Here is a 12,243-nt window from a genome sequence, read left to right on the forward strand (position 1 = left end):
ACTTTCACATTATATATTAGTCAGGTTATAAAGACGGATTGTATCAGATAAATGAAAAATGGTAAAGAGTACATAAAACCAAACAATAAAAGGAAAAAGATCAGGTGTTTTGCTTCCATCTGGATATAAACTCAATTCTTTCTAGTTCTTTCTCTGGATACACATTTCTCTCCATCATGAGTCTTTTGGGATTGACTTATATCACTGCATTGCTGAGAAGAGTCCAGTCTATCAAAGTTGGTCATCACACATATGTTGTGTCTGTAATTCTATACAAATTTCTCCTGGTTCTACTCTTCTCACTCAGCATAGATGGATACTTTCCATGGCTTTAAATGGGGAGTGAAGAATGTCTTTCCTTCCTTACTCTTGTGTTCTCACACTGGGTAGAGGTCCCATTTATGAGCCAACTTATTGGGGAAGCTGGTTGAAAAAATGACTTCAGAATCTTCTTGAGGAAATGGATTGATTGAAGGTTACTAGCCTTAGGTGAGCAATTTTCTGACCTAACAAGGAAGATGCTAGATGAAGCCTGAGAATTAAAGAAATTGGAAGGGAAGATTTTCTACCTTCTGTTGTTTTATAGAGCAATATGGTAGCATACTGGCCCAATGGTAGAAGAGAGCAGCAGATGGGGAGAATCAGGGTGATGAGATTTAATTGACATATTGTTTTTTCTTTTAAAAGATAAAAAAATTGTATGTATGTATATATGTGTGTGTAGAGCCTACATTGGATTGCATGCCGTCTTGGGGATGGGGGAGGGGAAGGAAGTGGAGAAACTTTTTAAAAATTATGGAAGTGAATGTTGAAAACTAAAATTAAATAAATTAATTTATAAAAAAAACATCAAAACATTTCTTGAGCTGTACTTAAAATGTATCTGGCATTAAAACATCCTTTAAAATGAGAATTTTGCTTTGTGTTTAATATAATCTCAAAGCATCTAATATAGTATGATAGGTCTAGTAGTAGAGATTCCTTGGGACAGTTTAAATGCCTCAAGACACATAAACATCACCTTGGTCCCTCATTAATACTATGTCTTTAGAGTTTTGACATTGTCATGTATATTTCACTGCTGTGATGAACCCTGTTTGATATCATATACCTTCTTATAAATAGCCAGAAGATCAATAAAGAGAATTGGACTCAGAGTTAAAGGAGCTGAATTCAGATGAAGCCTCTGATACTTAATAACTGTTTGACTTTGGCTAAGTCACTACCCTCTCCCCTAGAAAAATAGATATGGGGGCGGCTAGTTGGCGCAGTGAATAAAGTGCCGGCCCTGGAGTCAGGAGGACCCAAGTTCAGTTCCGGTCTCAGACACTTAACACCCACACAAAAAGAAACTAGCCGTGTAACCTTGGGCAAGTTACTTAACTCCAATTGTCCTCCAAAAGGCAAAAAAATAAAAAAGAAAGAAAAATAGATGTGGAGCTAGATGTGACCTTATAAAGAATCTGAGACCAAGAGAAATGAAGTGAACCCAGGTATTCATGACTTCAAGTCTAGAACTCTCACTATGCTATGACAATGGATCTTAGTCATCTTATCTGTTAGATAAAGTGAAGGCTTCTTGGTTCTTTGTAAAAAATGGAGAAACAACGTTATGAGGACTTGGACTGTTTAACCTTTGAGTTCCCCTGCTACTCAATGGTTGTTTGGTTGTTGTCCTTTGTGCTCAGAGGACCAAAATGACATCACTATGTTAGAGTCAAGTTACATTGTGTCTAAGTGTTGTAATCCATGACCACATAATGAATATCCACACTGGTGAAATTACAGGTCCTTGAAGTGTAAGCCATTATGTACTTTGATCTCAAATTGATATTGCAATATTGTCAGTATCCAGTCCATAAGAATTTAAGGAATTTGGTGCCCCAATTCTCTTCACCCTGGCTAAACTATCCTTGCCAACATTAAAGTATATTTTGGTGTCATTTATTAGTGATTTTTGAAAAGTTCATTTTTATTCCTTTTTATTGGGATAAATAATGGGGGGAAGTTTTATTATTGAAAATATGAGTTTTCCTCTGAAACTTTTTTCTTGTTTAAATTAAAGAGAAAATCACTCTTAATTTTTTAATCACTTAGATTCATAAGGTCAAATCAACTTTTGTGGATGGGCTGCTGTCATGCATGAGAAAGGTAACTAGATTGAAAATTTAGTGATGAAGAAATGAGTATTGAGATTGGCAATGTGTTTTATATACAAACAGATAAGATTTATGTTCCTTAAATAGGGTGGGCACTTTAAGAAGTATTAAATTTATAAGCTTTTAAAGGGATATATGAAGATAGCTTAGTATTTCTCCAAAACTTAAACCATGACAATGTTAATATGCAAATCTGTGTTATCAACAACTTTAGGATTTATTATAATATGTTCAGCTAGTTATTACTTTCCCTCTATGCTTCAGATGACCCTATATGCTTATAATAAGGACTTATTTGGTGGGTCATTGTCCCTTCTCTCCCCATAGATGAACTTTGCTTTAGAGATTAACCAATTCTTAAAGAAATTGCATTTGGGGGTATTTAGGCCAAGAAATATTTACCTTTGGGTCCATAAAAGGTCACATCTAGTATCTTCTAGTAAATCAAGTGGATATCATGGTTAGACAAGTTTTTAACTATTTATGCTGATCTTAAAGTGATTCTTTTTATTGTTAAAGGGGTTTATTGCATCAACATGGAATCAGACTGGAACTGTGAGTGGCAGACTTTCAGCGAAGAAACCTGTAAGTTTTTAAAAAACAATATGATAATTAAATACTCAATTTCAATGAAAATTAGCCTTATTCTTCTCTCAGACATTAGGAGCTTTGTCTAGAAATGCATTTGTTCATTTTTGATAGTGTCCTCAATCAAGAGAAAATGTTATTCTTTATTCTACCTTTATGTCTAGAAAGGTACTAGCAGCAAGAGATCTTTGGTGTGTAGGCTAGTCTCACTCCTCACTCCTCTTCAGTTTGCAGTATAGTCAATTTTATTTGTACACTGAAGGAATGACGAAAAATCCACTTTGGCCGTACTATAGCCTGGGAGGATAATAGTGGATAATAAAACTGGAAAGATAAGTTGGGACTAGGTTGTAAGGGGTTTTAAAAAACTAATCAGAAAAGCTTATATTTGATCCTAGAAGCAGTAAGGAACTGTTAGAATTTGTTAACATTAAATATAATTAGTTACACAGTATATCAGAGACATAATTATTTTCATTGCTTTCAAAATTTTATTATTTTTTTTAACATTCTTTTTTTTTTTTTAATTTTGAGTTCCAAATTCTCTCACTCCATCCCACCCCCTCCCCACCCACTGAGAAGGCAAGCAATATGATATCAATTATACATGTGAAATCATGCAAAACATTTCCATACTAGACATATGGCAAAGCAAGAAAAATTTAAAAAGTGATAAAATTATGCTTCAATTTGCACTCAGACTATATCAGTTCTTTCTTTGGAGGAGCATAGCATTTTTCATCATGAATCCTTTGTAATTGTCTTGGATCCTTGTATTGATCAAAGTAGCTAAATCTTTCGCAGATTACAATATTGCTGTTATTATGGACAATGATCTCCTGGTTCTACTTATTCTACTTTGCCTCAGTTCATATAGGTCTTCCCATGTTTTCTGAAGCCATCCTACTTGTCATTTCTTATAGCACAATAGTAGTCCATCACAATCAAATACCACAACTTTTTGGGCCATTCCCCAATTCATATATGTATGTATATATATATACACACATACACACACACACACACACCCTCAATTTCCATTCTTTGCCACCATAAAAAGAGCTTCTATAAATATTTTTGCTCCTGTAGCTACTGTTGTGCTTCCCCCAATGATTATCAGTTGGTATTAATTAGTTAGACTTAATTAGCTTTCAGAAAGGAGTATATCCTAATGTGGTAAATGAAGAACAGTTGCTATAAAACATTCATTGAAAAGTCTGTGATGTAGTCTTTCACAAGTACATATAGAATGCAGGGGCTAAAAGAGGGCTAAAACTTAGAGCACATGTGTCAACTAGAGTAACTCACAGCCCCTGGAAATCTTTTTGCTCAAGTCTTCAATGTGTTCTCATTAGCTTTGTTATAGTTTACTTCTATGTTGTTGTAGAATCTTTCATTGACTTTTTCTGTGTGACTCCTTGGTTCAAAGTCGAGACACTGCTGCTATCACCGCTGTTATGGGGACACTGATAGAACCCTAATGAGAAATTAAAATCTTTTAGACCTTTTCACAGTAGTTGGGGTAAAGAGACTTCTTTCAAAGCCATTCCCCTTCAGGGGCTTGCCTGGCACTACTTTTTTCCCCCTATTTTGGACAGATTCTGGAATGCTTGAGTTCCAAACTAGCTCATTTTTATTCAGGCACCAGAAGATATGACTGTTGTCATTGCATTTCCTGTTGAATCTGGTTGGAAAGCTTTTGACTGATTGATGAATGATGACAAGGGTTTAAACTGGGGTGGGGGCTATGTAAGCAGTAAGAAGGGGACAGATCATTTGATTGAGTCAGAACTAGGCCTTGTTCACACTTAGTTTATGCCTCTGATTGGTTGATTAATAGAGAAGAAAGGTCTAGTTCCCCTGTGAATGTTTAGTCTCCTTCTATAGCCTTTCAATATGATTAATTTTGTACCAATAATATAGGGATCAGATTAAGGAATAACAGTAGCCCAGAGGCCTGTACTATTGATTGATGTCTATAGGCAGTCTCAGAATTAGACAGTCTGATCCACTTGTTAGGGCTATTGGCAATAGCTGTTACCTTACTATTCTCCCCATTCAAAGGCATGCCTGCGTGATTATGGCAACTACCAAGTACTTAGGGGATGGTGTAAAAAAAGAAATGATTTGAATTGTATAGGGTCAGTTAAGAAAGTCTTTCTGGTAGGAAGAAATTTTAAACTAGATTTTTTTTTAAAGCAATTGGGGTTAAGTAACTTGCTCAAGGTTACACGGCCAGTTATTTCTGGGTGTGGTGCTAAGTATCTGAGCCCAGGATTCGATCCCCAGGTCATCCCAACACTGGGGCCGGTGCCCTTACTCGCTGAGCCACCTGGCCGCTCCTAAACTAGATTTTGAAAGAATACAGGGACATATAGCAGTGAAGAGGATAGATGAGAACATTCTAAGTGACAAGAATGATAACTGAAAGCACAGAGTTAGGAATTAGTAAGTCACATGCTGTAGATAGAAAGTAGATTTGTTCTACTTTCTAGGTCAAAAAGTCATAGAAAATAGAATCTTGGGGTTAGAAGGAACTTTAAAGATGACCTAATCCTACCCCTCATCTAGTATATAAATATTCTTTATTAGCAGTGGTCTCAAAAGTAGAAGCCACAGAATGATCCCAAGGAGTCAAGTTGAGTCCACTCCAAGTGGTCTGTGATCAACCAGTTGGAAAGTAGGAAAATGGTTTGCTTCCTACCCACACTTACATCCAGTTTTGAGGATTATATTGGATTGGATTACATACAACACAATGACTTCACCCTCTTCAATGCTACCCTACTCTGCCCCCTCTCACCACAAGTCTCCTATATGGTTGCTTCAGTGTGGGCCCTTCAAGATGGCTATAACCTAACCTTCCCTACCCAGGCACCTGTAGCATCTGAGAGAGCATAATTCTCCATCCCCTAAATGCCTACCCTCCATTTCCCACTATCTCCCCCTGCCCAATTTTTTCTTTTAGTGGGAAAGAATGAGTAGTACAGGATGAGCAGGTATGAATAGGTTGTGATTTTATTATTTTTTCCTCAAATGTATATCTCATTTAAACTTTCTTATTTCTATCAAGAACACCACCATCCTTCTAACCACCCAGGTTTGGAACTTTGGCATTATCCTTGATTTTCCACTTTCTACCACCTATCCATTTAGAGGCCAACTCTTGTTATTTCTACCTATACATCAAATTTTGCATCTGTCCCCTTCTTACTTCTTACATAGCCCACCCCAGTTTAAACCCTTGTCATCATTTATCAGGACTATTGCAATGATCTCTTAAAAGGTCTTCTTGCCTCAAATTTTTCCTTTTTCCAGCTTATCCTCCACACAGCTTTCTAAGTGTTTTCCCCAAAGTTCAGGTCTAATCATGATGGTTCTCAAACCAGTAAACTCTAATGACTCCCTCTTGATTTTAACATTAAATAATTTTTCATCTTTATCTCATACTTTTTTATTTTCTATTTTTGTAAGTCTTATACATAATTATTAGTATAGTAGTGCATTGTATTTTTTATAAAGAAATAAATATAATATATTGAGTTCATGGTAAAAAAGTTTTTACTTATAGAGCATATGATTAAAATGTCCAAGATGGAACACTGACTTATAGCACCCTGACAGTCATTTAACTACATTCTTGAAGAGGTATTAGGCTTCTTTTGTCCAGACAAAACTGGGGCTCATAGACAAAAGATACAGAGAGATAATTTTGGTTTTAAGTATAAGAAAGAATGTTCTAACAACTGGAAAACTTCAAACAATAGAATGGACCCCCCTTATGAGGTAGTGAATACATCATTGCTGAGAGCGTTCAAGGAGAGGATGGGATGATCATCGGTAACGTAGGATATTAAAGAAGGAATTTATGCACTGAGTGGGGGAGGTGTAGGTGACAACTCAGGCCCCTTCTCATTCTCATATTCTTTTGTTGTGGGCCATTGGTATGCCACAACTTTGGACTGGAACTTTTATGAGCTATTTTAAATAGCTGAATTCATTGTACCATGTTTCCCCGATAATAAGACACTGTCTTATTAAGTTTTTTGGACAGAAAAACACCAGAGGGCTTATTTTCAGGGGAGGGCTTATTTTAATGAACATTGACAGCAATTTTTAATAAACAGGTAAATGTGAACAAAAAAATGTACCTTTATTCAATAAGCAAATCACTGGGGAAGAACAGGATGACGCGCTCACTGCTGCAGCTCTGATTGGATGCAGCTCGGAGTGCGGTGTGCGTTTCACCGGGGGGGAGTGGGGGGACGGTGCATACAGAGGGTACCGTAATGTAGCATGTAGCACAGGGGATCACCTTCACTACAGTAGCAATCTCAATAGGGCTTATTTTCGGGGGAGGGCTTATTTTAGAGGAATCTTACACAGTAAGGGGAGGGCTTATTTTCGGGATAGGTCTTATTATCGGGGAAACACGGTATGATCTCCCATCATTGTGTAAGACTGCAGTGACAAAGAGGTGGTCAGATTTTATTTGTTACATCAATGATATATTTGATGAATCCTTTTCTTTAATTTTTACCTGAAACTTTTCTTTGGTTTATCTATTTGTACATAAAAATTAAATTAAATATGACCAAAGTAGATTATTTTATAATGTGATAATGAGAGCCTTTCATTAAATCCTCTTATTAATTCTGATTCAGTTCTGGCAGTGCTTAAGAATTGAGTGTGCCAGAGACAGAAATAACAAATCAGAACTTGGCAAACATTTATCTCTTCATTACTGAGAATTTTATATTTTATAATTTCATTTTGAAATTCATCTAACCCAAGCCAAATAACACACAACTAACAGATTTATATAGTTTCTTCTAAATGATTAAACGAGCTTTCATTTTTGGAGAGAGAGTGGATGATTTGGGACATTTTAAAATACATTTTCAAAACTATCACTGTTTTACATGACAGCAGTAAGTATATCTGCAAAGTTGATAAATATGCAGGATGTCTTACAAAAGACTGAACTATATATAATCTTGCCCCTGAACTACGATGTGTAAGTGAACTACAGCATGAAGTAGTTACGTCTTGGGCCACATGATGGTGCTATATACTGGCCATATAACAAAACGTAGGCTTGAGTTACATATTTTAGTTTATAAGGGTGTACAGAAACCCCATAGCTTCATATCTTTTAAAATCAGGTTTGAACTGCCTCTTAACACTCTAGAGGCTAATTTTCACTTGAGAGAGGATGTTATAGTACCAATTAGCTCTAATGAAACCTAGTGCCTCTGTTCTGTATAATACGTGCTTCATAATTATGCTTGATAAAAGGAAAATGTAGAAAATGGTGTTATTTTTAAGTGAACTCTTTGTAAGAGTTCTTCCACATATAACTTTTGAGGTAAATTTGTTCACTTTTGGTTCATTGTTTCATTATACATTCTGTCCCTTTAGTGTAATAATTTTGTCTGTTACTCTTACCATTCCTTAATCGACCTTTAGTGAAGTCATTATAGATGATAACTTAAGAATTGTGGAAATAAACCTGATTTACTTTTATTTATATGATTACACAGACATGTATATCTTTAGAAACATGCCATAATATAGGCAAAGATATTATTTGTCCACTTATGCTTTCCTGTTCGTATCCAGAAGCTCTCTAGTTTTCCAGGGCTTCATGCAATCAGCATGATATTATGCATAAAACAAAAACATCTGGAAGATTTTACTGGGAATTCCTCTTCAACGTGGATTCTTTGCTGACTCTCCTCCATGCCAACAGCATACACCTTTGGTGAGAATCCGTCTCCCTGTTTTATACTTGACCACATATCTGTGATAAGAGGATTAATGCACAAGGTTATCTTCTTTGTTACATATGTCAAGGAATATTGAATGATTTTGATGTCTGGATGGGTAACACCTTTAGGAAGAGAATTTTGTTAAGGTAGAATTTTGTTCTGCTGTGTCCAGTGTTTTTGCATAATAAGCAGTTACTGTGGAATCTTATATTCTATATCTTTCCCCATTAATTCCTTTGATATTCTTGACCTTTTGTTCTTCCAAATGAATTTTTTCTTGTTTTTTTTTTTTTTTTTTTTTGGGGGGACGGGCTAGGGCAATTGGGGTTAAGTGACTTTCCCAAGGTCACACGGCTAGTAAGTGTGTCAAGTATCTGAGGCCGGATTTGAAATCAGGTCCTCCTGACTCCAGGGCCAGTGCTCTATATACTGCACCACCTAGCCACCCCTCTATTGTTTTTTAATAGGAATGGGTGTTGTGTTTTGTCAAAAACTTTTTCAGCATCTATTGAGATAATCATATGATTTCTGTTGGCTTTGTCATTGATATAGTCAATTATATTGATAGATTTCCTAATCCTGGACCAACCCTGCATTCCTGGTATAAATCCTACCTTCTCATAGTGTATTATCCTAATGATATATTGTTGTAATCACTTTGCTATTATTTTATTGAGAATTTTTGCATTGATATTCATTAAAGAAATTGATCTATAGTTTTCTTTCTCTGTTTTAGCCCTTTCTGGTTTAGATATCAGCACCATATTTGTGTCATATAAGGGATTTAGTAGGACTCTTTTTTTGCTTATTTTTCCGAATAGTTTATATAGTATTGGAATGAATTGGTTTTTTTTTTCTTTTTGGTGGGCAATTGGGGTTAAGTAACTTGCCCAAGGTCACACAGCTAGGTTGTGTGTGTGTGTGTGTGTGTGTGTGTGTGTGTGTGTGTGTGTGTGTGTGTGTTAAGTGTCTGAGGCCAGATTCAAACTCAGGTCCTCCTGACTCAGGGCCGGCACTGTACTCACTGCGCCACCTAGCCGCTGAATGAATTGTTTTTTAAATGTTTGCTGGAATTCATTTCTGGCCCAGGGGATTTTTTCTTAGGGAATTCATTAATGGCTTGTTCAGTTTCTTTTTCTAAGATAGGGTTATTTAGATATTTTATTTCCTAATCTGTTTACCTGAGTAATTTATATTTTCATTAAGTATTCCCTGATTTTGGTCAGATTGTCAGATTTATTGGCATATAATTGGGCAAAATATTTCCCAGTGATTGCTTTAATTTGTTCTTTATTGGTGATTATTTTACACTTTTCATTTTCGATACTGGATATTTGGTTTTCTTCTTTCTTTTTTTAAAAGCAAATTAACCAATGACTTCTCTATCTTCTTGGTTACTTAATAAAACCACCTCCTATATTTGTCTATAAATTCAATAGTTTTCTTACTTTCTATTTTATTAATCTTTTGTTTTCAGAATGTGGTGCTCAATTGGGGCTTTTTAATTTGTTCTTTTTCTAGTTTGTTTATTTTAGTTGCACGTCCAATTCATTGATCTGCTCTTTCTGTATTTTGTTGATGTAAGAATTTAGAGAAATAAAATTTCCCTTAAGTACTGTTTTGGCTGTATCCCATAAATTTTGGTATGTTATCTCATTGTTGTCATTCTCTTAAATTAAATTATTGATTTTTTCTATGTTCATTGACCCAGTCATTCTTTAGGATTAGATTATTTGGTTTCCATTTAATTTTTAATCTATCTTTCCATTGCCCTTTGTTGAATGTAATTTTTATTGCGTTATGATCCTCCAACATAACTTGGCTGTGTGAAAGGTTTCCATAAACCATAGGCCTTTAAGATGGAGAAGGCCTTTGTGGAAATATATTTTAAATGCCCCATTTAACAGAGGAGGAAACAGACTCAGAGAGGGAAACTAACTTTTCAGAAGTCATGCATGTAGTCATTAACAAGCCTGGAATTCAAACACAGCCTCTCTAATTCCAAATATAGTGATTTTTAAGAATGGAGAATATGCTTAAAATGTTTAAAGCTGAAAAGAATGAAGAGAAATGTTGAACAAAATAAATGCAAGAAGTATAATAGTTTTATTCAGCAGACAGTTCCATTACATTCCATATAAAATTATAAATTAAATTATTTGAATGTTTTAGCAAAATTTCCTATAGTTAGCACTATTTAAAAGAAGCCTGCACTTAACTGTAAAATTTTCCTCTTTTTTTTTTAAGTTTAGGTTTCTATATGCATGAATATCTTACTTATATTGAACTCAGCAATCTGGAAACCTTTCACACAGCCAAGATCAAGAGAAAAGAAAAAAAGATCTCTTTCCACCCCTCCCCCCATAACAGATGTTATAAAAATCATTTGTGTCTTTCCTCTGACTGTATTTATTCTTATTTTAAATATAGATCTAATAAGCAGTGGTCTAAAAAGAGCACAAGAGATCAAACAATGGTCAAGAAAGTAAAAGAGAAATATTAATAAATTCCCCAATCCAGTCCAGGAATGGACTATGAAAGGAGCAGAAGGTGCAGGTGCTAAAAGAGAAGCCCAAAGAACTGCAAGTAAATGGGTCAGAAGTCTGCAATTATGTAAGGAATAGAGGCTCAAGATATGACACTTTGAAGAAATATTATAGATCAAGAGATACTCAAAAGATAAACCCAGAAGAAAAGCATACTGTAGCTCCATAATAACTACAAGCAGAATCTCTAAGAAAAATAAAATCCCTTGACCACAAGGACTATAAGAATATTTGGAAGAAATTAAGGAAGAGATATAAATAATAGAATTATAAGTGAAAAAAAAAGAGCTCTGTAGTAAAGAATTGAAAAGAGAATAAATGACTTAGAAGAGAAGGTCAAAAACTTTACCCAAGTAGGGGGCTCCTTGAAAATGAGACTGGACCAGATTGAACACAGTGACTGAGAAAAGAAGAAACATTAGAATAAAAGCAAAATAGAGAAAAAACGAAGATATCTACTATTAAAAACAAGTAACCTAGAAAAGGTCAAAGAAAGATGATTTAAGAATCATTGGGCTGCAAGAAAACCACAAACAACAACAACAAAACTAGTATACTATATTTCAAGAAATCATAAACAAAAACCTCCTTGATTTATTAGAACCAGAGGGTAAAGTGTAAGTAAAAAGAATCCACTGTTCACTTCCTGAAATAAAATCCAGATCAAAGAAAAATGCTGAAAGCAACCAAAAAGAAGAGGGAAGGGAATGAGCATTTAGCTTAGGCTTACTAGTGCCAGGCACCATGCTAAGCACTTTACAAATATTAAGTACCAAAATACCACAGTTAAGATTGTACAAAATCTGACAGGTACTACTATGAAGGAGAGAAAATCTTATAGTACAGTATTCCAGAAGTCAAAACATAACAGCTTACAGTCAAGAATAACTTACCATGAAAACAATGTAATCAGAGGAGGGAAGGGGAGAAAATTTAGAACTCAAAATCTTATGTAAGTGAATGTTGAAAGCTAAAAATTAATTAATTAATATTTTTTAAAAAAACTGTATATAATCTTAGAGGGGGAAGAAGTTGACCTTTAATAGAATAGAGGACTTTCAATATTCCTGATGAAAAGACCAAAGTTTGGATGGAAATAGAAATTTTGAAATGCATTTTAGGAGTCAAGAAAAACCTGGAAAGGTAAACATTTAAACAATTAGAAAAGGCAAAATTATG

General features: G+C 34.9%; 1 protein-coding gene across 1 annotated transcript in view; it reads left to right on the forward strand.

Moving 5' to 3' along the window:
* The window catches only part of LOC138148362 (HAUS augmin-like complex subunit 3), a 369,469-nt gene that overhangs the window by 91,452 nt on the left and 265,774 nt on the right, over positions 1-12,243 (forward strand). The window contains exons 14-15 of the mRNA XM_069071053.1: positions 2,098-2,151; positions 2,679-2,744. Coding sequence (XP_068927154.1) covers positions 2,098-2,151; positions 2,679-2,744 — 120 coding nt within the window. The remainder of the gene's footprint in view (positions 1-2,097; positions 2,152-2,678; positions 2,745-12,243) is intronic.

Source organism: Petaurus breviceps, unplaced genomic scaffold (assembly GCF_028583685.1).
Source record: "Petaurus breviceps papuanus isolate PSGF00001 unplaced genomic scaffold, PetGlider_PUasm1.0 140, whole genome shotgun sequence".
NCBI lineage: Eukaryota > Metazoa > Chordata > Mammalia > Diprotodontia > Petauridae > Petaurus > Petaurus breviceps.